This window comes from Lissotriton vulgaris, chromosome 8 (genome assembly GCF_964263255.1).
Source record: "Lissotriton vulgaris chromosome 8, aLisVul1.2, whole genome shotgun sequence".
Taxonomy (NCBI): domain Eukaryota; kingdom Metazoa; phylum Chordata; class Amphibia; order Caudata; family Salamandridae; genus Lissotriton; species Lissotriton vulgaris.
In genome coordinates, this window is record NC_141696.1 from 1,235,846,525 (window position 1) to 1,235,873,389 (window position 26,865).

Sequence of the window (26,865 nt, forward strand, 5' to 3'; positions counted from 1 at the left end):
AAAAATTTAAGAAGAAGAATTAAAATAAAGTGGGGGAAGCAGGAAACAACAACAAGCAGAAGGGGAGAAGGACATACATGCAATCAATTCCTTGGTCAGCAGTGGAAGGATTTAGGGGGCATATGTAGGTAATTCACATTTAGCGATTCTCAAATAGCGATTTTTAAGGAATCGCTATTTGAGAATTGCAAAATGGAATGTAGGTAAAAATTTGCAATTTTTTTGCGAATCTCAAAAATTCCTTAATTGCGATTAGCAAATTGCGAATCGCAATTAAGGAATGAGTGTCCCATTCATTCCGATGGGCCAAGAGGCCCATAGGAATGAATGGGGATACATTCTCAAATTACGATTTTCTGTGAGAAAATCGCAATTTGAGAATCGCAATTCCAAGGGTGCCAGGGTGTCCAAAGGACACCTGTTGCACCCCAGGAATGTGCCTGTAAGTGCATGTGGCGCACAGACATGCCCTAAGGGCATGTCTGTGCGCCACATGGCACTTTGAATTTTATAAAAAAATTCATTTTGAAAGGAAATCGTAAAATACCACCTACTTGGAGATTCCTTAAGCCCAAATCGCTATTTTAAATGCACCCCTACATAGCATTTAAGGAATCGCAAAATTGTGATTCCTTAAATGCTTGCGCAAAATAAGGAATCGCAATTTTGGCGATTCCTTATTTTGCTATGTGGCACCTACATACCAAATCACCGTTTGCGAATCGCAAACGCCTACCTACATATGCCCCTAGGTCATCCAATCAAAATAATGGTGAAAACATGTTCCAGAGGGTCTCCAACCATTTGAACCTCAAGAGCTACTTATGTTCAATGAAACTCATTGAGAGCTAGTAATATTATTAGTGTTGCAGTAATGGCCACATCAGACAAGATTACATTAGTGCCCACCATATTCAATATTATTATCAGTAATCACCTCAGTGCATCAGGCATGCTTGTCAGCAGATATGTAGAAAGACTGTCAATATGGAATGCCACTACAAGGGCAATACATAACAGACATGGCTGCAACACCTCTAGCACCAAGCTAATAACATTTGTAAACATTCTTCCCAACGCCACCTGCAATTGGCAGACTCAACGTTCACTAAGTATATTGGATTGTATACAACAGTTTTTCTACAACAGATGGATAAACTGCCTGTAGGCGAAACCTAATATTATAATTATTTTATACAGCCATTTTGATTGCCACAGCAAACATCTGGATTTTCTTTCATCCCAAAAAGTCCCCGATATAGCCACTGGAGAACCATTTCACTTACTAGCAAGCAGCAGCACCCCGCAGACGCTGTTTTTAAGGACAGCAGCCAATGAACTCCTCTGCTATGTTTGGCCCCATACATATATTCTCTATTTCCCACAGGTCTCCTAGAATCTTATTTCATTTACAAAAAGACACCAATCTTTTTCACCTACTTGGTTTTCCCCTGATACAGGCATTTCAAAGGCCAATATAATTGGTCCATTTGGATGATCTATTGCTTTTTAGTTTGGTCAACACTAATCTGACCTGTGCATATTTCCAAATTGTAGCTTATCAACTGTCCTCTCATTGTTATGGAGACCAAGGCCATGGGCTTAAACAGTTATTGCCGCCTGTTTGTCCTTTATCCTCATCGAGTGTTCATTTCATCCAAAGCTGATAGTTTAACAACTGGCAGAGGTGTAAAGAGTGGGTTCTGTGGGTAGCTAAAGCACTGATTGGGAGAGTTAAGGGATGAAAACGTCATTAGATAAAACTATGAATCTAGAGAGGACTTTGCGCCGATGGAGGTAAAGTGACAACAGCAGTGGAAGGAACCACATGTTGTAAGCACTAGACAGGAGTCAATTGAGGCTAAGAGAATTTGGAGGTAGAGGAGGCTGGTTAAACAAGGGAGTGACGGTGAAGGACTTAAGCATAAAATTATGAGTGGAGGGTAAAAGGGCAACGCTGGGGCAGTCTGAAGACCAATATGTGTAGGCAGGGAAGCAGATATAGAGCTGCCTGAATTACTGCTTGTGAGCACTGCGAGCTGGGATAGCCCCCTGGGACCATCAGGCTTTAAAGGGCAAGGTAGTACTGTTGGTGACTGGAAGCAGCAGTTGTCAGTACTAGTGGACAATGCAATGACAGCCATAGCTGCAAGCTCCTGAAAGCCTGTAAACTAGTCATGGGGATGGGGGTGCAAAAGTGGCAGCTGGAAGACATAGTTGGGAGCTGACAGCCGGAAGCCATGGTTTGGAGCCCTGAGGACAGAGTGAGTGTTAGAGGAAACACTGGGTGCAAGCCTGTGGATGGCTTATACATCATGTGGGGGGCATGAGGGGAAAGAGGAACCAGCTACAGAGGGAGACACCGTTGGGAATGCTGACCATCTTGGAATCGGCAGGTGTGGCAACAGGAAGAATCGCCAAACATGGCGGCAAGCACATTGTGACTATTATCTGGCATCAAAATGTGGTGCAGTGCTTATTACTAATGAAATGACAGACTATTTATAATAATTGTTTATTTTCCCAAATTTTCAAATGCAGGGAAGAGAAATATGTACCTATGTCCTGGTGCCAATGTGCCTGCTGCATATTTAAAGTTACGTCCCTGCACCAGACCACGTGGTTTCATGTTAACTGTAAAGAGTTTTCTTTCTTTTCAATGAACATATTTGCTATGAAAGTTACAGAAACTGGGCAGTAGTAAAACATTTATGTAGTGTTTATTAACCCAGATCTGAACACAGGATACACGAAGAAAAAAAACAGCAAATTAGCTGTGTTTACATATTCATACCCAAATGAAGGTAACGCTGACTACAAGAAAACTTAGCATATTAGACTAGTGTGCAGTTTTCATTAAACATATTTGCCACTTTTCAGAGGCTGATGCTTATTTATTGTTGCCTAACTTTAAAATGTCTCCCACTGAAATCCTCACAAAATTAATCGAATACACACGATAAACAGAGACTGTTTCTTTTAATAAAGAAATTAGAAGCAATGTAAGATTTGGCTTGTTTATGCTTGCATTTTTATTGTTATTCACAGTGCCTAATTTGTAAGAGATTAAGTGCTGGGGCCCACATTTTTGTTCATAAGTCAGCAGCTGTCTCTATCAGGTCGGCAGCTTAGCTTAGCCTTGAGCATATCTCATGTCTCTTTAATCCACCACCAAACACTCCCTGCCTCTTCATCTCACTTATGTAGGTTCTTTATTCATATGTCACTGCTATTCCACATTTCTTTTCCTCCTCTTTTTTCCTTTTTGTGTTTTTCTCTCTCATCCTCTGGATCAAAGTTTGATGAGGAAAAAAAGTGCAAGCTCTCAAAAAATGAATGCCCCACCTGCAGCCACCAGTTCAAATTAAGCACTCATTAAATGTTGAAAATTTTGCAGTGCAGATCTTCTTTCATTTCACTAGTGCCGGAGCTTCAAGGACAAGCTACTTACCTTCGCTAACTGCATATCTGGCGTCCTTCGGCTCCGCGTCGTCAACGCCAGAAGTGACGTCACGGGTACCAATATAAGTGCCACCCAGGCTTGCGTACGTCAGTTAATTACACGACTTTCCATGCCAGGAGCACAGAGTCATAATGAGAACTTACCACAAGTTAAGGACTGAAAGAATGTCCCTTACACCGTAATCTGCTCGCAGAGTGAGGAGGATGGGAAGTCCAGTAAGGAATCTGCAACTAGAGGCACCACCAGATGAGGCATTACCGAAGGTAAGTCACTTGTTCATCTGATAGACTTCTAGTCACAGATTCCTCACCATAGAATAGATACCTTCCCGGAGCTGGGTCTGCGAAGTCAATTAAATCAGAAAAACCTGCAGGACCACACTGGTGAAATGCCTGGAACAACGGACTTGAATATGCAGGCAGTAGTGCTTGGTGAATGTGTGCAGAGATGCCCACGTTGCTTCCTGATAGATGTCCAGCACAGACACTCAGTGCACTAACACAGTGTTCACAGCCGTGGCTCCGGTGGAGTGAGCACACAAGCCCTCAGAAGGTTGCTTCTTAGCCAATGCGCAGCAGATCTTAATGCAAAGAAAGATCCAACTCGAAGATGGTCCGTTTCTGTGCAGCCTTCCCTTTTTTAGCTCCTACATAGCACACAAAGAGTTGATAATCAACCCAAAACTCTTTAGTGTGGTCGAGTTAGAATCACAACGCTCTTTTTGGTCAGACGGTGGATTATTTCCCCCAATTTAGAGGTATGAGGTGGAGCAAAAAAGATAGGCAGCATGATGCTCTGCACTCCATGGAAGAGACCTCCACCACGTCACATCACTCAAACTGATTTGATATTACAGGAGTTTGAAAAAACACGTAGGTGTTTAATTATATAATAATTACAACTCATATATTAAAAATCTTGTTACATAGCACAATTAATGTAACTGTATGACAAAAATAACATCAAAGACAAATATGAAAAACAATGTCATCCAAAGGGGAGAATGTATAAAACCCTCCAAGTGGTTTCACATAAGCAAGTACACTCCCACTTCAAGTGTCACTGGATATGAATGAATTTGTTAGGTGACAAATTATGACCCTTTAGTGAGGTTCCTTCACACAGCAATGGAGAGAACCTCTTTCCAACTTGGACTAGTCCCATAAAAACAATGTGTGTCCAATCCAGATCACATGAACAACAGTTCACGGTGGTCATGAGTCGACTATCTCAAAGTTATAGTCATTAACCAATATCAGGTGTCAAGCAGTGAAGTATTCCAACCCTTTTTAGCTGGAGCAATATAACTCAATGCATTCAGTATGATTGTATAAATGAAAACCACTTAAGCCATTGGATACATGGGTCAATTTGCTTTAAAATCACTTCCCCGGAAGCGCCCACCCTGTCATTCTGCCCGCACTTGTCCAATGTTTAATGATCATAACATAGTGGGCTTCTTTAAGCGCTATAAAAAAATATATTCTGTACAATTTAAGAATCAGTAGTAGTGTTCTGGGGGTTGTACCTCAAAAAATGAACAAGTGGACTGGGCAACCAGATTTGCAGTAAAAACTTCTGTGTATAGCCGACAGTTGGCAAGATTCTAACGGTGTCACTAAGGGTAAAGTGTACCCTACTACCCTGGGTGCACAGACACAAAGGGGCCAAATCCAGTCTCTGTGAGATACGTTACAACATTATTATACCCCTGCACTCTGAACGTTAAATAGATAACAAAGTATAACCTTGATAAGTTGGTATCATACAACTTGAAATTCAATATTTTAAAGGCATACAACAGAGATGAGTATGTACAAAAGTTTCTTTCTTTTAATTTATGCAGATATTCTTTTTATATGTATAACAATTTCCATCAGGACTGTGTGTACCCCTATTTTAAAACAGTTATAAATACAGAAATATTGACAAAAATCATTGCAATATACCGTCCTGATCAGTATGCATGAAAACAGCTGACACGTGTTTCGTCACATCCAGTGACTTCCTCAAGGCTCGCAGGAATTGTTTCAATAATAGTAATGCTAACCGACCAGATCTCTTCATAGACTAATAGAGGACTTTGTTGTGACATCCAAATCCAACAGTGTTTTGTGTATATTGCCCATATGATTCTCACTTGTTGGACAGGGAAAAAACAGGGAGTCAGATTCAAATGCAGCTACCAATAAGCTTGCTACAAATACTAGGATAAATCAAGTCACGATGCACATTCTAATAGTATTCCTTATTTTTTTCTTTAGTAATATTAGTTGACATCCCGATACATTGTCAATGATATGGTAATCCCAAAGGAGCAATCCATCGGCCCATGGTTAGATGCCAGGAAATCCGTATATTCCCCAAAATAGGTTCACGAGATCACAACAATGTATGGCAGTGGTGTTGTCAGGGAACACCTGCTGTTGTTTTCCCCTTGAAGGAAGAAAGGCTTTCAATGTCAAGCAAGTCGCCCGAAGCTCAAACAGGTTTATATGGAGTCCTCTGATCTTCACCTCTCCTAGATGTCCGCCACAGCCCAGTAGTGACGCATCTGTCACTACAGTCGGCTCTGGTTGGGAAAGAAAAAGGGGCCTGCCACTGACCCAACTGCGGTTCGTTAGGCACCATTTTTGCAGTTCCCTCTGAGATCTGGACCATGTTGGAGCGATTCCCCTGGTGCTGCCCCACTGGAAATTCAGGTATAACTGCAGAGCCTGCCTGTGCCAATGTGTATGAGTAACAGGCAGGATGTAACAGGTCATGAAGCTTAACCGCCTCAGATTAAGTCTCACCAATATCCAGGATAGAGGCTGAAACATCGGAATCATAGCCTGAATATGTTGGAATCACCGCCTGGGAGGAGAAGCCCAAAACTGCGCAGTTTCCAGAATGGCTCAGTTAAAAAAGGGAGCGTCTGAGAGGGAGTGCAGGAGGTGTGCCATAGTCTTGAGGTGTGAGAAGACTGCCTGGGGAGAGACTGCCTTCAACAGCCAATCATAGAGGTAGGGGAAGACACCTGAGGGGCACTGTAAAGGCAGAAAGAGAGCACGGCAAACTGAAAGTGCTCTTGGCCCACCATTTACCCCAGTTAACATCTGTGGACCAGCATGATGGGGATGTGGAAATATGCATCTTGCAAGTCCAAAGCTACCATCTATTCTCCTGGGTTCCGTGTAGACAGGACTTGGGCATGTGTGAGCATTCTGAACTTTTCCTTTTTCAGGAAGAGGTTGAGAAGGCACAGGTCTAGAAGAGGACACAGTCCTCTGTCCTTCTTTGGCACTCAGAAAGTAGTGGTAACAACACCCTCTCTATGGCTTCCTTGGCCAAGAGAGCCTGCACTTTACTATGGAGCAAGGAGAGAGGGACTTCCATCAGCCGATCGTAAGTGGGTAGAATGGGAGGAGGGATAGTGACAAAGGGGAGGGAGTAGCATCTTTGGGCAATTTGTAGGACTGTTTGGTCTGATGTCATTGACCGCCAGTGAGGCAGGTGAATATCCTGCCTCCCCACTGGGTGTCCATGATGGTCGGAGTGCAAACTAAAGAGGCTTGGAAGCAGCAGCTGCTGGCTTGGGGTGATGGACTCACCATGGGCCACCTGTCCCACATTTTCTATGGGACCCTCGACCAAGAGAAGACTGGGAAGCATGGTGGCTATGGTGTTGGGAGGGAATAGGTGCAGTGGTAGACCCCTTCCAGGGCCATGAAAGGCATACTGGGGTTGGCAAGGGCAAAAAACAAGCCCAAGGACATGGCCGTGGCTCTGTCCTTAAAGCGCTCTAGTGCTGAGTCCACTTTCTCTCCAAAAAGGCAAGAGCCATCAAAGGGCATGACCATGAGGGCAGCCCGGCCATTCTCTAAAAAGCCTGTAGTTCTCAGCCACACATGGCGTCGCAAGGCCACGTCAATGAAATCACTCTATGCAGCAAGTCCGTCGTGTCAAGCCTACATCTTATGGTGAACTTAGCTGCATGTCACCCATAAGCAATAGCCTCTGTTAGTATGGCCCTTCTTCTAGACCAAAGGCAGAACTTGCGCAACTGAGCCCCATATCATTTGGTATTAATGGCCCAATAGGCATGTGATGTTCACTAACCCCAGTGCTAGGCTCGCAGAACAGTACTACTCTTACCAAAGGTATTCAGCGTCTTGGATTTCCTATCCAGTGGAGGGATAGGGAATGTGCCAGAGCTACTTCTGCATGTGGAGGCTAGGACCACCAAGCTCTCTGGGATCAGGTGAGGGTCCCCAGGAACAAGGTGATGGCGTGGTGCAACGGTCCTATGCAGGGGAGCCCCTGTGCTGGGCTTGGAACAGGCCCTGAGTCGGACCTCTGCAACAGCTTCATTGAAGGGGAGTAGGGGTTCAGAAGGTGTGACTCCCAGCTGAAGCACCTCTGTCAAGAGGTTTGCCTTGACTCCACCATGAGTAATTGAAGGTCCAAGACCTCAGCTGCCCTACATGCCAGCATTGTAAAAGAGCCTCCCTCTTCTGTAGCAGTGGCAGGAGAAGAGGCCAGACCAGTGTCAGGTGAGGTGTCCAACCCACTGCCACTTCCTCGTACCAGTTGTCCTGTTCTTCATCGGGGAGTTGGTAACCATATGAGTCCATTGAACACTCCCATTTGTCTCCCTCTCCAGGCCTATCAAAAAAAAAGGCACTGGCTCAGCTCCAATAAGCATGAGTCCCAGTCGCGGCTGGCATGACTCGCGGGTGGGGGGTCGTTCGGGGGTTCGCGCGGGGGTGAATTATAAAATAAATAAACTTACCTTCCCGGGTCCAGCGCCGTTTCAGCTCCCGGCAGGGTCCTGCATTTTCCTGGAAAAGGAAGCAGGCAGCCTCCCTCCCAGCCCCTAAGCCAATCACAACGCTGCAATGGCAGCATTGGGATTGGGTGGGATGCCGACCAGACAGGCATCTATGGCTAGGCCATTTTCTGCATGTAGGCTGCCTGCAGTCTACATGGAGAAAATGCAGAGTGCATATGATAGGTTTGGTCGGTCCTGGGGCTGACCAAACGGTCAGTGCCCTTAGAGTGGGCAAGCCACTCCTCACCTGACCCAGAGCAGGACTGAGCACCCCCTGCCCGCATCCCCGCCCGCCCGCCCCCAACCAAGCCATTTTGCTTTCTCGCAGTGCGGGAAGAAGAAACATAAAATGGTAGTTTTACCATTTTATGTTTCTGCTTTTCGCACTGCGAGAGAGCAGTCGGGCAATGCTCCTCTGCCCTAATGGAGGAGCCGCCCCTGACAGGTCTTTTCTGCGCCTGAGTCGGTATTAGACGCCCGTCCGGCTCTGTGTTGGAGTCAGGAATAACGATGGGGTCGCATCGTCTAGGGGAGTCGATTGAGCCAGGAATGTTTGCACTGGTGCAGGCGCCATGAAAGGTCTCAGTCTTGCTGGCAGCCCTGCTCCGCAACCAACTGGGGATCTTTGGGGCCGACTGGTGACAAGGGTAAACTGTTGGCGTGGGTCCAGTAGAGGCCCCTCCTGCACCCGTGGGTTCCGAATGCGCTTCAGAGGAGCCAAGCCACCCAAATATTAGATGCATGGCCTCACAGAGGGGCATATTATCAAGGGGGGTTATCTCCGCTTTTTTGGCTTTAAAAGCCAAGAAAGAGGAGATAAAATTATCTCCCTATTACCTAGCTGCAGCTAACACCAGTTAGCGACAGCTAGTAGGAGATAACGACCATCTTGGGCCCCACTTTGCATGTCAGTGATATTTATCACTAATGAGATGCAAAGTGGGCGTGCCAAGATGTTAGCGACTGAAAACAGTCGCTAACATCGCTATCTCCTATTACCAACTTTTGGAGATATTCGCGCTAAGCGGGAATATCTCCAAAAGCTAACACCTGCCCTGAGCAGTTCTTAGCCATGTTATCCAATGGGAGGTGGATAACATGGCTAAGAGCATTAGCTCGCTAATGCATGAATATCGCTGACTTTTCAGCGATATTCATGCTTTGCGGCGATTTTTACCGCATTTGCGTTAAACCTTGGTAATACCAAGGTTTATTTGCGGTAAAAATCGCCGCAGCACTGCGGTAAATGTTTGTCTCTAACCAAGCAATAGCGATAATTATCGCTATTGCTTGGTAATATGCCCCAGAATTCCTTCAGTTGGGTGGGTGTCACCCTGGAAAAATGGAGGAAGCGCGGAGCAGGTCCAGGTGCAGGTTCCGCCAATTAGCAGGGCCTGGAGCGCCGAAGCTCATGCACCTTCTTGGAAGTCTGCAACAGAAGCAGAGATGTCAAACACCTCTTCATCTTCATGGATGATTTATATTTGTGGGACTTACCCCACTTACTTGGCGATTGGAGTGCGCAACAACTGTCGGTAATGCCTCTGCAAACAGTCCCAGGACCTTTGGCGCGATTGGGATCTCTAGCGCCACGGAGTCGACCGATGTCAGGCAGCGAGGAGCTTGAAGGGAGCGTTCCCTCATCGCCTTCGGATGAATGTTGCAGCAGTCCTTCCAGGTCTTGGAGTCATGGTCCAGCTTCAAGCACCACAAACACACCAAGTGGGGGTGTGTCACCAGCATTTGCTAGTGACAGGCCTTACATGGTTTGAAGCCCGCCAGTTTCATGAGTGACATACCTCACACCAGGAGAAAACTGCTGAAAAGTGTTGAAAAAAAACCCAGTCAAAATAAGACTAAGGGGTAACTCAGACCGGATCAGTGCTATCTGGCATTGAAAGGGAGGAACTGACGTCAGCTGGTTGTGGTAGCGCCTATATAGGTACTGCACATGGCATTTCTGGCATAAACAATGCAGAGTAGAATGAAGCCACCTACAGGCGCTCCGGGGTTCTGCTTGAAAATCTTCTGGATCCAGGCTGACACCTAGGGAATATTCTCTGGTAAGGAATCTGCTGCTAGAAGCCTCTATAAGATATGCAATACTCTTTCAGAAAAAATAATTTTTAACTATACTTTGTGTATTTGCAAGATCTGTATTTCGAGGGTTTCCAATAATGCTCATACAACCTCTTCAAAGATTATTGGGTTGTACTTGCTTACTTTGCATACTTTGTGTACTACATCATAGTTGAACAGCGACTGGCAGCTCCTAAACCAGGGAAAAAAGCCAATGTCTTGGTCCATTTGTTATTTGCAAAAAAGCTTGTCGGTGCAAAAAGATTGTGGTCTGCCAGAAATACAACTCACATCGTGGGTAATCACACTAATCTTGGATCTATACCTTCGGGTATTTCCTTACTGTTTTCCTACTACTGTGTAACAATAGAGGTAGCCATATATCCCTCAATATGGCACAGATGTAAGTACATTATGAAATTCAGGACATGTTAGTCTAATGAAGTTTACTGTTCAAGACTTGTATAAGTTCATGCATATTCATGGGGCAAGGAAATCTGGCAAAAATCTAGGAGCATTTTTTGTGAACTATAAATATGAAATTGACACATGAAGCAGTGTACTTTATAATTATTCTGATTAATGTTTTAAGATCAAACACAAGCAGATTGGCTCCAACGACTCTGCTTTGATACACCTAAACCTGCACCAAAAGTCAAAAGCTAACAAATTTGACCAAATAAGCTCAGTATAAGTTGAAGAACATTTTCTAGGAGGTTGACGGTATAGATTCATAAAATGCCACCAAAGTTATTAGGAAAACAAAAAATGTATTTGCAATGAAACGTCAGACCTAACTATAACCACACAGGCACCCAAGTAATTTAAGTACAATATAAGCTAACACACTATATATATATATATATATATATATATATATATATATATATATATATATATATATATATCTTGCTCTACACAAAATGAAGACTGTGCAGTGTAGGGATTTGTTTTTTCAAACATTCAGATTTTTTTTAAGCGGAACAATACATGAACTTTCAAATGCTGAAATATTAAAGCCCCTTTAAACACTCTAACAGTCTGCAGATTTGACCTGGAAGTCTACAGACTCAAAAGAATGTCTCATCCTTGTAGCGATACACTACCCATCCTGAGCCCTAAAAATTATTTACTGGCCCTAGCAAGTTCCCATTCCTGAGTTCTAAATACACCTTACCACACCTAAGCACTGCATATCTTTGAGCTCTATAAACTCTTTACTAACCATTTGCACAATCCCACCTTTGAGTCTGATAAACACCTTACTATCCCTAAACACTACCCATCCCTGAGCTCTAAAACCACTTACACCCACTAAACACTACCGATCCCTGAATCCTAAAAACTCCTCATTATCCCATATACTACCAATCCCTAAGCCCTAAGAGTCCTTATTATACCTCTATACTATCCATCCCTGAGCCCTACAAATGCATCACTAGCCCAACAGACTACCATGCTACAAATTCCTTACTAACCCATTCACTACCTTTCCTGAACCCTAAAAAACCTGAAAAACCAAAAATCCATTACTAACCCCAAATTAACTCAAATATTAACACCATAAATACCTATTTTAAAGTTATTTTAACTACTTTTTATTTCATTAATTTACCTGTAATTACTTAAAATAAATTGTGTACGTACAGATTTGATTCAAATTAAATTACAATTAAAAAGTTACATGATGTAAGCTTAACATTAATATGTATGCTGGTACATATATGTATATATGTGTGCTACATACATAGTATGCTAAAGTAAGGACACTTAAAACTAACTTACCTGCAAAATAAAGACCTGAGAAGTAAAAGACTAAATACTTATGTGGTATGTAAAGAGTCCTGATGTAACTCCCAAGATGCATTCACTCCAGATATAAAGAACTCTAAGTAGTAGTGACATATCTTAAAAAACAGTTCCGGATGCATGAGATACTTTTCAAATAAAATGTCATTTTATATATTTCTTAAGACGAGCTGCATTGACTCAATTACAGCTGGCAAAAAAAGTGCAGACATGCCACATACCTTATTAATGTGTCATCGTCCACAATAACAAGCCACGGTGTTTCTGAAGCGCTGTTATTAAAAAATCTTTCTAAAATAGCAAATGTCTTTCCACAGTGACCTGAAAAACATATCATAATGCTTTCAAAGATAATATATAATGAAAATAAAAAATGTAAATTAAACAACAAGTAAAGATCTGCCCATGGTCAAATGTTTGATATTCCAAATGGTCATTGTAAGAAATCGGATTTTTGGCTGGGAGGGTGGAAGGTCTACTCAAGCAACAACCACAATTCCTGTCAGGGTGAACCACAAAAGTCACAAAATTAACCTGTGCTTAACCCTCTGGTAGCTTTGCACAAATTAGTCAGATTAAATTTAGAGGCAAAGTGTAAAGTATGTATGTCAATCAATCAATCAATCAATCAATCAATCAATCAATCAATATGTAGCACACAAACAGTAATAAAGTGAAACCACAACACAAGAAAAATCCCATACCAATTTAGAGAAATAGAGTACATTTTCATATATAAAATGATACAAGAATGATTAAAACCCAACCAGTAGAACTGTAAATAATTAATTTCGAAATGTTATGTAAATAGAGCCAGTTGTCAATCTGGTTGTGCTAGACCGGAAGAAAGTCACAAGTTCAGGATAATCGCGATTGAGCCCAGGCCATATACATTGACCAGGTTAGTCCAGCTGAAAAAGTTACCATTGCAAAGAGCCCAGTTTGCAGTGGAGGCGACCGCGATGAGCCAAAACAGCGTTGAAAATGGTTGTTGCTTTAACGCAAAGAACGGGATGGATGTTACAGGCGCTTATCTCTGTAGTGCGAAGATCCCGTTGTGCGTTGCAAATGGTCGTTGCTGGAGCTTCGCACTGGAGGTCTCTGCGGGCTGTCGGTACTGTAGAGTGAAGTGCACATTTGACATTGCTGGCAGTCACTGTAGTGCCAAGAGTCGGGCTCACCAGAGCTTCGGGTTGGCAGTCGTGTTTGACAAGAGTCTCGGAACAAACGTGCCCAAAGGATTTAACATTTCTTTACAGAGGAGATCACTCTGATGCCAGTCAAAGGTCCAGGACCTGGGGTGGCACCTCTAGAGGGTCAGTGGCTCACTCTAACGGAGACCTACAGGGCTCAGGCAGAACCAGTTTCAGGTCCAGGAAGATCCAGTTTTGCACTATTGCCTTGAAGCTTGTTGTGACCCTGTAGCTCAGTACTGGAGGTCAGCCAACTGACCCTTGTAATCACACAGGATAGCCTGGGATGAAGGGAGCATGTCAAGTCTTCCATCTCAGAGGCAATGGCAGGCCTCAAGCAGCAGGGCAGTCCTCAGTGAAACAAGGCAGGACTGAAGCAAAAGAGCAGTCCTTTTGAGAACAAGACAGTCCTGCTTCTGTAGTGTCCACTGGTCCAGGAGTATACTGAAGAGTGGCTCTGGAGGTCCAATATTCATACCTGCTGCCAGTCTTTGAAGTGGGGGATTCCCTATACTACCCTGACATCTGAGTCTAGAAAGTTCTTCCATTGTCAGACTCCAAGAAGTCTGGGGAGTCAAAAGACTAGGGTCAGGCTCTTTTGAATGTGTGCTGGAGGCAGCCCTGTGAAATGTAAGTGAGGCAGTAAACAGCTCCACCCACAGCAATCCAGGCAAGATAGTCCAACCTGCCATTATCTAATCCCCTTTGTCTAAGTGTCTGGGAGGAATACACAAAGTTCACAACTAAGCCACCCGAAGAGGCAGTCGGATCAGGGGATCGATCGCCTCGTTGAGTAGCTCGGGATACCAGCACCTTCGTGCCCAATCCGGAGCCACAAGAATGACTTGGGCCCGTTCACGCCAAATCTTCTTCAGCACTCTGGGCAGAAGTGGTATAGGCAGAAAGGCGTACAATAGACCGCAAATCCACCTGTGACGAAAAGCGTCGACGAGCAAGTGCCGCCTCAGAAATTCCAACACGCAGAACTGATGACATTGCACTTTCTCTTCGGTGGCGAATAGATCTAACCAAGGCTCTCCCAACTGCTGAAAGAGACTTTACGGCACATCCGAGTTCAGACGCCATTCGTGATCCATCAAGCACCGGGTGCTGAGTTCGTCTGCCCTGGCGTTCAGAGAACCTGCCAGGTGTTGAACCACCAAGGTGATGCCTTGATGTCCCAGCCATGTCCAGAGGCGCAGAGCCTCCTGACATAGGGTCCATGACCACATCCGCCCTGTTTGTTGCAATACCACATGGCGGTTGTGTTGTCCGTGAACAGCTGCACCACACTTCCCCGTACAGAGGGAAGGAATGCCTTCATTGCAAGTCTGATCGCCCGAAGCTTCAAAAGGTTGATATGGAGCCGGGATTCCGCCGGAGACCAGAGGCCTCTGATCTCCGCCTCTCCCAAGTGGCCTCCCCATCCCAGGAGGAACGCATCCATCACAACTGTGTGCTCTGGTTGGGGAAGGGAGAGGGATCTGCCATTGACCCAATCACGATTCGTGAGTCACCACTGCCATTGTCGTGCAGTGCCCTCCGAGAACTGTCTGCTTTATCGCCAAACAGGCGAGTGCCATCAAAGGGCATGTCCATGAGTGAGCTTTGGACATCTCGTGAGAACCCGGTAGATCTCAATCAGGCGTGGCGACGAAGCGCCACCGTCAAAGAAATTGCCCTACCTAGTGAACCTAGTGAGTCCGCGGTGTCCAAACCACACCGAATACTGAACTTAGCCGCATCTTTACCTTCCGCAACAGCTTGGGCCAGCACAGCTTGGACCTCTTCAGGACGCTGAGGCAACACCTGTGCAACTGTATCCCACACGCTTGGGAATAGCGGCCCATGCCCTACTGCAACTGTATCCCACTGACCGCAGCTCTAAGCTGGCGGAAGAGAAGAACCGCTTGCTGAACTGCTCCAGATTCTTAGAGTCCTTCTCCGGCGTAGCCGTGGGAAAGACACACTGGGACATTGAAGCTTGGATGACCAGGCTCTCGGGTGTAGGATGAGTGGTCAGAAAGGCAAGGTCATGCGGCGCCGGGCGATGACGCAAATTTCTTATCCACAGGGGCCCCTGTGGCTGGCAGCGACCAAGTGCCCAGTAAGACGTCAGTAAGGAGATTAGTTATTAGGGCCACCGTAGGGAGATCAAGGTTGAGGACCTCAGCTGCCCGACGGAGCACCACCGTGTAAGAGGCGCCCTCCTCCATGGTAGACTGGGGAGAGGCAAACCCCAGGTCAGAGGAGACATCAATGCCGCCGGCCTCCTCTAATTCGTTCGCCCAGTCCTGCTCAGAGTCACACTGACGAGCAAGAGGACCTTGGACCCCTCCTAGTTGTCCTCCACCTTCGCCGTATGTGTTACGGACCGCGGCGGCGGGGCAGGGACCGGGGAAGGAACAAATGGGGCCAAACCGGCGCCGTGTCCCAAAGCGGATCCCAGGTAGGGAAAAAATTGTCCTGGAACCGGACCATGGGCGGAACAAATGGTATCCACTGCGGCACCGGAGGCGCAGCCGAGGGTGGTGCTGGGGCCGGAGCAACCTGGAACAACAGAACTGGTTTGGTGGTCTATTGACACATATGCACAGAAATAGTTGTTTGGGGTCTCTCAGGAATGAAGGGGCTACATGCCCAGTTTTGGCAGGCTACACTCCCCTTCCACGCCCTGGCACCTTAACAAACAGTGAGGTGGTAGGGGTGTTAAATTACACAATTGCCCTGTACAAGAGACTTGCACAATTTATACAGCGCACTTTGAGCTCCAGACTCCAGACATGCTTCTGCAGCAGGACCTACCGCTCAAGCAAAGGTACAGACTAATAGTCCACAGACTATTAACGCTATTATGGGAAAGCACCCTAATTTAATGGCTTTCTGGATTGCTCACAATACAAATCAGTTAAAAACAGTGTACCCATACACTACCCCCCAATAATAACATAGAATACTGACTATGCGTCTCCCTCTAGGAAAGGTGCCTCTTGTAGAGGAGTATAACACTTGGGGTAGCATCTTTGCATGCATTTACACTAGTACGCATGGTATGCCTTCATTGGCAGCTTTCACTGATATACTTAGACAGGTACAAAACGAGCACAGCGCTGAACCAGCTCTGGATTTAGGAATTAAATGAATGGGGAACTTCTGTACTGTCTCCTCTATCATACTAAACAATATTAAGGGAGAGGCTTTGGTTCTGGCTATAAGTCAGAGACTGGCAGTAGATCCAGTTCAAAATACTAAACGGGAATTACCAGAAATAATCACAGTTTATACCTCTGTAGGTAGAGATACCTTGGGTACTCGACCCGTTAAGTCACATTTAATACCTAAAAATGACACTGAGGGTCCTGTTAGAAATCTGCAACGGAAGGCAAGAGAAAAATAGAAAGATAAAGATAAAAGACAGATTTCTCAGGAATCCGGCAAGGGTGGTTATAATTTAAGGGACCGCAAAAAAAAATTAAAAACCTGAATGCCATCAGTATTCTGATAGCAGCTCTTAAAAGTCTTTTGAGGATACTGAGGGTAAAGGAACAGAGACGGGGAGCCGATCTGAGTACCAAATAAAAGAGGACAACAGTAGCAAAAGTGAAGCAGGACATGAGACGGATGTCAGTGCGAAGAAGAAAGGGAAAGCACTGGAATCTAAAACCCCAGTGAAGAAGAAGAAAGTATCAGGGATTTCTAAGAAATATGCCGATCCAGCTACGAGTCCTTCAGTGAAACAGGCGTGGGCGAAAGCACTCCTAGACAGCGATTCAGAAATCCCAATAGTATATCAGACACGTAAGAGGTTTCTGGATGTGAATCCAAGCAGAAAAAGACTGGCCTCTAGTCTTTATTAGGGAAGCCCCCTTGTGGGAGGAAGTCATAAGGGTAGCCTTTTCTCCCATAGTACCTGAAGATGTCAGGGAAATATATGCCAGGGAAGGAGCCATGAGACAAGCTCCAGCCTTATATAGCAATCAAGCAGGGTGAGACGAACACTATAGTCCATCTCATTCCCTTATGCAGTGAACAACAAGCAGAATACGCTTTAAAGCCAGAAGCAAAAAGTGGCATAAAAGCAATATTAGATCAGTTGCTTTATCAGGGCATAATAGCATCTTGTCTTTCACCAATGAGCAAGCACTTTTTCTCCGTCTCCAAGCCAGATGGTTCCCATAGAACAGTCTTAAAACTACAAACATTTGAATTTACACATACAAATTTACACACTACAAAACACCCATAGCAAAGGTTTGATGACCAACCTGGTACAGAAAAAATAAACAAAAAGACACTTTAGTCAGAACATAGCGCCTGCGAGTGAGTATCTAACTGCTTTCAATATCGACAGAGAGCAGTTTTCATTCTGATGTTTGCCATTGGCTATAAGATCAGCTGTGGCTTATTCTTAGTGTGAAACATGGAGATCTTACAACCATATCCCAATGTATTGTCAAATAGTGATGATATCTATCTTACTCATATTGATTTGAATCTACACCTAACCGGGGAAACAGAGTAGTGACCATATTGACATCACATGTCTACAAAACTAATTAAAAAAATTGAAGATTGCCTAACTGATGGTGACCTTCCTAGGATACAGGTTATCCAACGAGGGCAAGGATTTAGCCCCGGACTTCCCTCAGTAGTGCACTAACTTGCAATCTTCCGATATACTGCAAATGTTACAATTCCTGTTGGGGTTTCTTAACTTTGTACATACGTATTTGCCTCACTACGCTGAAAGATTGAAGCCCTTATATAACCTGATTTCTCCCACGTTTTCCTACAAACAATGGCTGAACGCGCACACTGATATTTAGCATGCTCTACAAGTAGACATGCATGAAACTATATATTTAAAAACTAGGGCTAACGAAACCAACCTAGTTATCAATCACGCGAAGTCACTATGGTTATACTTATGTGACATACAACGAAGGACAGACTGCCCCAATTGCTAACAAGTATCACATGTATTCCATGGCTGAAAAATGTTTTGCTTCCATTGAAAAGATCATGGCAGCTATGCAAACAGCTATTTTAAAGGCGTGCCCTTTGGTGCAGGGAAAAACATATCATTATTGTCACTTCCATATCAGCATTAGAAGTAGCCACGAAAGAGAGCATTACTAGTGCATGTGCCCTGTGCCCGAGATGGGTATGGTCAACCTCTTTTGATGCCTCTCTTCGTACACAAGCTTTTCTCCAATATAAAAAGGTTGCTCCAGCCACTTTATACATTGAATCTGCCAGTGCATATTGTACAAGTATGGCTCCGTCCAACCTGAGGCAGGAACAAAATACAAATATTCAGCAGCCTTTCGCGCCAGTACAAGGAGTAGTGAAATTCTTCCCACAGCACACCCACACCACAATCTTAGGCAACAGTACTGCACATTAGGCAGAATTACAAGTCCTATTACGTACATTGCAGAAGGGTGACTCGTCAGTTCCCACACTTACTATGTCCGACTACTCCTGTGTGCAAGGTTACATTGTGTATTTGTAGCATTGGCGGCTAAATGGATTCAAGGATTAAAAAGGAAAACCTATGAAGAATAAACAGCTCTGGGGAAAGTTAGCTGTCTTACAAGATAAGCTTCTATTGGTCCATGTGAGGCACACTTTGGGCCACCAGCGTGATGGTGTTCATGCCAAAGGGAACTGTGCGGCTGACCTAACAAAAAGGCTGCAATTCAGACTGTTACTGCAGCAGTCCAAACTAGATCTCAAACTAAGTACGACACATATCAACCAAGCAAGGCGAGAAACCTCCTGCAGATTTTCCGCCTAAATACTCCTATACCCTCACTTCGGATAACATTCCTGTCATTATGATATACTATCCAATAGTCTTTCTAGATTAGATTTAATCAAGGAAGCCCATTGGGGTTGTCCTCTGCACATGTAGAAATCAAAGCACCTGTTACAATGCTACAGCAAAGCTACTGGTGGCCTAGTTCTATAAACAGACTAGGGATTATGTTAGGCAGAGTGACATTTGTCAGAGATTAAACCTTCCACTGTCAAAAGACCCTTGGGATTGGCCTCCAGCGTTTGTTGCATGCATTTGGTGCCATTATGGACGATTTGGACATGAAGGTCAACGCAGGCAAATCTCACACAATGGTGGTCGGAGCCCATAGGCGCAAAGGGAAACCAAAAATCTTTAGGTGTAAGGGCGAAGTAGTCTCAAGAACGGCGACCTTCCCCTACCTGGGGGTGCTCTTCGATGAGAGGGGATCGTGGGGCCCACAGATTAGGGCAAAAAGCCTATCAGTGGCCAGGTCATCGGCTGCTCTCATGGGCTTCTTAAAAAGACTGGGGGCTAGGCCGATGGAGGCCTTATTGAAGGTATACAGTAGCAAATGTATCCCAATTGCCATGTATGGTGCTCCAATTTGGGGATATGTACGGCTAGAGCCTATACAGAGGGCAGAAAATAGGTTTTTGCGTTCCCTATTGTCAGTCGCAATATCTACTCCAACATACTCAATCCATGCGGAGGTGGGCATGGATTATGTTATAGACAGGCTCAACTTGGCACCACTGATCTTTTGGTTAAGGACATGGCTCAATAAGGAGTTAACTCTGAACCATTCAATCATGGAGGACGTCATGTCGCTATATCACTCTAAAAAGATCCCCTGGTTGGTATATCTGAGGAAGTCATTTGCTCAAGTGGGGAGACCGGAACTCTTCGAATCCCCTTCTTGTATCAGGAATGTGGATGTAGTCTCAGTTAAGAGGCAGTTTATGGCCTTGGCAAGACTAGCCCGCGAGGAAAGGGAATTGCAGAAGCCCTCTGTGAGGTCTCATTACATATTAAAAAGCTCCACCTCACTGGAACCCTACCTCAGGATTGTTACTAGGCCTTTCCACAGATTCCTCTTAATTAAGTTTAGATTCAACCTGATCCACTATTATTTGGGCAATTATCAGTCTTGGGCCAGACCAGAGTCAGCCCCTCCCTGCTCTTGTGACAACTTTTCAACCCAGGACACCATGCATTTGGTCATGTTTTGTTCTTTATTTTCAGTTCCTCGCAAAAAACATTTGTTACCAATTTTAAGGGAGGCTGGTTTCATACAAGCTAGACCAGCTCTTTTTTACCTCCAGTCCATGAGTAACATTTGCACTATATTTTGTATGGGAAATTATTTGGTAGCAGCATCACGCATTAAATCAAGAAATGCAACAATAGACAGTTCCTAATGACCGCCCACCCCCTGCAGCCAAAATCGTTATTTAGTATGTGGTACTTTTGCCTTTTTGCACAAATTCCCTTTTTAACAGTTTTTACTGAACATATTGTTTTGAAACAAACTTTGTAAATGTATTTTGATATTTTAATATGTATGGAATGTATGTCTTTTTATGATTTTATTTAAATCGAATAAAGTATTTTGACTGACTGACCCTTGTGAATGCCCCTCATGATTACAAACATACCCTTCCTGGTGATTTATTTTGACCACATCGGTCCCCTACACTCAGACAACTGATGTAGATACATATTGGTGGCTACTGATTCATGTTCTCGATTCCTATCGGTTTGGCTACAGAGAAATGCAAGTGCTACAGCAGTAGTTAAAGATTTGCAATGCCTAGTGTCAATAAGGGCAGTTAATTCATTTCATTCAGATTACGGTCGTGCAGTCGCCTCTAAGGCTTACAGGGATTCAATGTTTGCTCTAGAAGTTTGTATGAAATAATCATCAACCTGTTTAAAGCTGAATTGAATGGCATTAATATACAGCGTGCAAATGGCATGAATAAAAAAGCTTTGAGTGCTACGTTGCTAAGGTTAGGTCTTAGTTAATACCATGTTCTCTACGGGGTTCAGAGACCATTAAGTAACTTGCCTGGATGAGTATTGGCAGGACGCACTCTATACAAGGTACTCTTCGGAGTTCCTATGTATGTGCCTAGCTATAATTCAGGAAGGGTGGCGGAGGAAGACAAATTGGACTTGGAGAAACGTTTTAATGTTTTCAACATTGTCCAAGAATTCACAGAAAATCTGTTGAACGCAAACCACTCTGATACCGCCACCTATGAAGAGAAGGTTCTTACTTCTGCCGGCGGATGGGTTCTATGAGATGGGGATATAGTTTGGGAGAAAATCCACGACAAGCAAGCATTTAAACCATCTTACAGACCACCCATCACTTTTCTTGGGGTAAAAGGCAACAGAACAGTTATTCTGCAAGGCTCAAGGAGAACCTGACAGGTATCTATCAACCCCATTAAAATGCAATAAGTGTCCTGTCCTTTACAGCCGACCACTGCAGACACCAAGAAAGATTCAGATTAGTACCTACCAGCCTCTCCCTACTTTGAACACATTACCCCCTGAACAAAGCAGTAACATTTGTGACTTGAGATACCAGCCAGAGATATTTGAGCGCAATATTGTATGCAGAACACTGAATTTAACAAACACAGTTGATGCTACCGATATGACAGTGGCCAATGTCCAATGCAATTACATGGTTTACTATGAAATCCCACAACTCCCACACCATTTGAATTTGTACCCTTTCGAGAGCCTTGTTAGACCAACAACATTAAAAAATTTCACACGAGATGTTTAAATCCCCTTCGAGCTACTCACCACCAGAGAAGGGTTTGTGTTTATCAATGGTTTTGTGACAAGTATTTGATTCTTCTGTGGTCCTATGCCTGGATAATTTTGGGAGCTTTTCTTTTCCTTTCCTGATTGTCAAGAATACTCATCGCTCTACAGCTACTGAATTGGCATTTCATCCCTGAAAGAAAAATTGCCTCAGCTGTGGTTTTTGAACTACAACCACACTCTTCATCCCACAGACCCAAAGAGGTCATTGCGCTGTGAGCATTACAGCTTATCCACTGCCCAAGGGCAGAGTCTGGAAAAGGTTCCATATCATATTATGGGACCTACTGAGACAGTGCAATTGCTTTATTTGAAAAAAGTTTCAAAGAATGATGTTATAATACCTGCCTCTATTTCAGATAATTGGGACATTGAGACTTTTAAAAGAATAATGTCTGATTTACAGGCATATGTACTTTCATAATTAGACACAATGAGAACATTGTGAAGCTCCACCTACAGATAGTCATTCTAATTTCCTGTAGAAATTCCCTTCCTTTCAGATTGCAGACAGATCACACCCCACAGGCCTCTATTTCAAACAGAAGCCACAGCAGCGTCCATAAAATCTAATCAAAACCAACAAGATGATTTACTCTACGAGGTTTGGCCAAAACCTTGCTATTCAGACATAGGAGTATTAGAAAGCAAAGGATGATGAAAAAAGTATTTAGGGAACAAAATGTTGGCAGATCCAAGGCAAAGAAGCCTTATTTTGAACCTGGATAATATTTAAAGAAACAATCTTTCTTAGCAAACGAATCCAGCGGACTACTTGTCTGGATTTAAAAGAATGAAGGACTTAAAGAAACCTTCTATTACAAAAGCCAATTTGATTATGTTCAATAATTTGGTAATTCCAAATAAATATGTCTGAATCAGACATTAAAGACAAAATGGAACCTATAATTAAAAACTATTCCCTTTGAAAGTTTAGTCTTATGGCCTTATGATTCTGACACCTGAACGCAACGTTTCCTTTCCAACACTCCTGGACCCCAAATTAACCGTCCCAACTCCCAATACAATACACAGACACCTGTAGTAGTTACTACATATAGTGCAGATAAGCTATTCCAATGATGTCTAGAACATTCTAGTCTTTTAGCTGTAACGGAAAACTTTTCCTTAATTTATAAAAACATGGATCTTTCTACCTTTCTTCTGGGACTGCTGCCTACAAGAAAAAAATGATTCCTTGCTACAGGAATAAGTGCAATTTACAATGAATTAAACAAATACTCAGAGAAATAAGATGCAGAAGAAATTAAAGAAATAGATCAAGAAACTTGCAAACGGTTTATAAAGTGATCAACAATGGCAAGCACAAGCTTTCTAAGACAATACTCTTTCATTTCAATTATTTTCCTCAGTCTTAGACTTCCTGAAAAGAGACCAGATTTCATTACAGCACAGACAGGCTCAGATAAGAGCAATCATACAATTAAATTAGGCACTAAAAACCCTTAGAACAGGTTTCATGCCTTGGCAACTTCTCAATGAAACAGCTTGTATGAACCATATAATTTGACACTTGCTTAAAAAATTATGGCCAAGAAAGAATCTACATACACCCTCATAAGTACAGAACAAGTTGAAGATGCACCCTTTACAGTTAGCGACACTCCATATATTATAGCCTTATAGCCCGTCGTAGCGGGCTATACTGGCCATTAAAGGCCCGCTCCAGTGTTTACCATGGGAGTGGGGCTTTAATGGCCGGTATAGCCCTGCTACGCAGGGCCATAAGGCTATTAGAACATTCTGTCACTAGAGGGCAGAATGCTCTAACAAATAAACCAAAGGCCTCTCAGAGTCCGAGGGGGTTTAAATCCCCTCGGGCTCTGAGAGGCCTTTGATAGATAGATAGAATGTTGATCTGCAGGCTTTTACCGGCCCGTAGAAGCTTAGAACACAGCCCACATGCCCTCCCCTCCGAGAACTACATCCTACTAGGAGACCTCAACTTCCACCTGGAAAAGAAAAACGACTGCAATACCACCACCCTTCTGGACAACCTGGCCAATTTCGGACTCAAACAACTTGTTGACACCCCCACCCACCTTGCCGGAAACACGCTCGACCCCATCTTCACCTCCAGCAAGCACATCTCCTTCGATCACACCACAGCTCTCCATTGGACGGACCACAGCTGCGTTCACTTCAACTACAAAAAGACCACGACCCACAACCAGCCACAACCAATTCCCCGAAGAAACTGGAACAAAATCACCACCGACCAGCTCCTCACACTGCTTCACCAAAACCCTCCTGCCAAATCTTCGGACCCAAACCAAGCAGCCACCAACATCACACAATGGATCACCAACAGCGCCGACGAACTTGCACCCTTGAAAAACCATCAAATCAAGCAAGGTAGCAAAAAAGCCCCCTGGTTCAACGACGACCTTAAGAAATCCAAGAAGCTCTGTCGTACCATCGAGAAAGCCTGGAGAAAAAACCCAACCACCGACAACCTGGCCTCCTTCAAGAACGCCACCCGCAAACACCACCAACTCATCCGATCCACCAAGAAATCAGCATTCAAGGATCGACTCGACAACAACGCCCAAAACAGCAAGGAAATATTCAACATTGTCCAAGAATTTACCAACCCCACAGCCGGCACCAACGACATCACTCCCTCCCAACACCTCTGCAACTCTCTATCCTCATTCTTCCACAACAAAATCGCCGACATACATAACAGCTTCAAAAACCAGCCCGAAGACCAACCCACTCCACCCACCCCCGAACCAAAACCGCACTCCAACAACCTTTACGCCTGGAACCCAATCACCACCGAAGACACCATCCGCCTGATGAACTCCATACACTCAGGATCGCCAACCGACCCATGTCCCCACCACATTTTCAACAAAGCAGACTCGATCATCGCACCCCATCTCCGCGATGTCATCAACTGTTCCTTCAACTCCGCTACCTTCCCGGAAAGCTGGAAACATGCCAAACTCAGCGCCCTACTGAAGAAACCCACAGCAGACCCCAGTGAACTTAAGAACTACCGCCCCATCTCGCTCCTTCCATTCCCTGCCAAAGTCATTGAGAAAGCCGTCAACAGTCAGCTCGCCGCTTTCCTTGAATCCAACAAATCCCTCGACCCCTCACAGTCCGGCTTCCGAGCCAAACACAGCACCAAAACCGCCCTCATCGCATCAACAGACGACATTCGCACTCTACTGGACAATGTAGAAACAGCCGCCCTCATCCTACTTGACCTCTCCGCAGCCTTCGACACAGTGCCACAGCACCCTCATACAACGCCTCAGCAACGTCGGAATACAAGGAAAAGCATTGGACTGGATCATCTCGTTCCTCACCGGAAATACCCAAAGAGTCCGCCTTCCCCCTTTTAGATCTGAAGCCACCGAAGTCATCTGCGGCTACCTCAAGGATCATCACTCAGTCCCACCCTCTTCAACGTTTACATGAGTCCCCTCACATCCATCCCGTGCCAACACAACCTCAACATCCTCTCCTACGCAGACGACACCCAGCTGATCCTCTCTCTCACCAAAGACCCAAACACTGCCAAAACCAACCTACATGAAGGAATGAAAGAAGAAGCCGTATGGATGAAGAACAGCCGTTTAAAACTAAACTAGGACAAAACGGAAGTCCTCATCTTAGGCTCTTCCCCCTCTGCCTGGGACGACTCTTGATGGCCACCGGCCCTGGGAACCGCACCCATACCTACAGATCACGCACGTAACCTGGGCTTCATACTGGACTCCTCCCTCTCGATGACCAGACAAGCCAACGCCGTCTCATCATCATGCTTCAACATCCTACGCATGCTCAAAAAAGTCTTCCGTTGGATCCCCACCGAAACAAGAAAGACGGTCATCCACGCACTGGTCACCAGCCGACTGGATTATGGAAACACCCTTTACGCCGGAACCACAACCAAACTACAGAAAAAACTCCAACGCATCCAAAACGCCTCAGCCAGACTCATATTGGACATCCCTCGTCAAGCTCACATTTCCGGTCACCTGAAAGACCTCCACTGGCTCCCCGTCAACAAGAAAATAACGATCCGTCTCCTCACCCACGCACACAAAGCCCTCTACGACCTAGGACCCGAATGCCTCAACACGCAACTGTCCTTCTACACCCCCACCCGCCAACTACGATCGTCCAATCAAGCCCTCGCCGCAATTCCGCGCATCCATAGATCCATGGTGGCATGGGGGGAAGATCCTTCTCCTACTTAGCGGCCAAGACCTGGAATTCTCTCCCCACCCACCTTCGCCTTACTCAGAACCACCTCTCCTTCAGAAAGCAACTTAAAACTTGGATATTCGATAAGTAAAAGCACCCCCTCCCCCAAGCGCCTTGAGACCCTCTGGGTGAGTAGTGCGCTATATAAATTTATGAACTTAAACTATTGTATTCAATGGAGTGCTCCACATTCCAATGTTCTAATACCTGGTTAATAAACAGTATTATTTAATTGAGTATTATTTAATTGCCCATTACAACCTTTCATTTTCACGACTGTCTAAAATACACATCCACTGGCTGGTATGCAACTCTGTACAAGTCACAATTGTTCCATTCATGGACCTTTACTCTTTCCCCACATCATTTTAAATTAAAAAGAAAATGACCCTGTGTATATCAGTACAGCAAACTGCACAAATCATCTTCCACACTCCCTTCTGTGTGACACCATATTATTGCACAGAATGTGTAGTGCTTTGATGCCAGGGTTAAGCTGTGTTCAATCTGTTTCCCCTATTGCATCCATTCTCATACATCATGAACTTCTGAATAATGGTTCTAATTTATTTTGAACAAATGTCACTTGCTGTGGGTTGGAACCTGGCCAGCGGTAATT

At 44.5% G+C, this 26,865-nt stretch overlaps 1 protein-coding gene across 2 annotated transcripts in view; it reads right to left on the reverse strand.

Moving 5' to 3' along the window:
- The window catches only part of B3GLCT (beta 3-glucosyltransferase), a 1,059,223-nt gene that overhangs the window by 285,810 nt on the left and 746,548 nt on the right, over positions 1-26,865 (reverse strand). The window contains exon 12 of one of the 2 annotated variants that reach the window (XM_086935136.1): positions 12,386-12,485. The exons of the other annotated variant lie outside the window; for it this stretch is intronic. Within the exon in view, the coding sequence (XP_086791262.1) occupies positions 12,386-12,485 (100 nt within the window). The remainder of the gene's footprint in view (positions 1-12,385; positions 12,486-26,865) is intronic. 2 annotated transcript variants of the gene reach the window in all.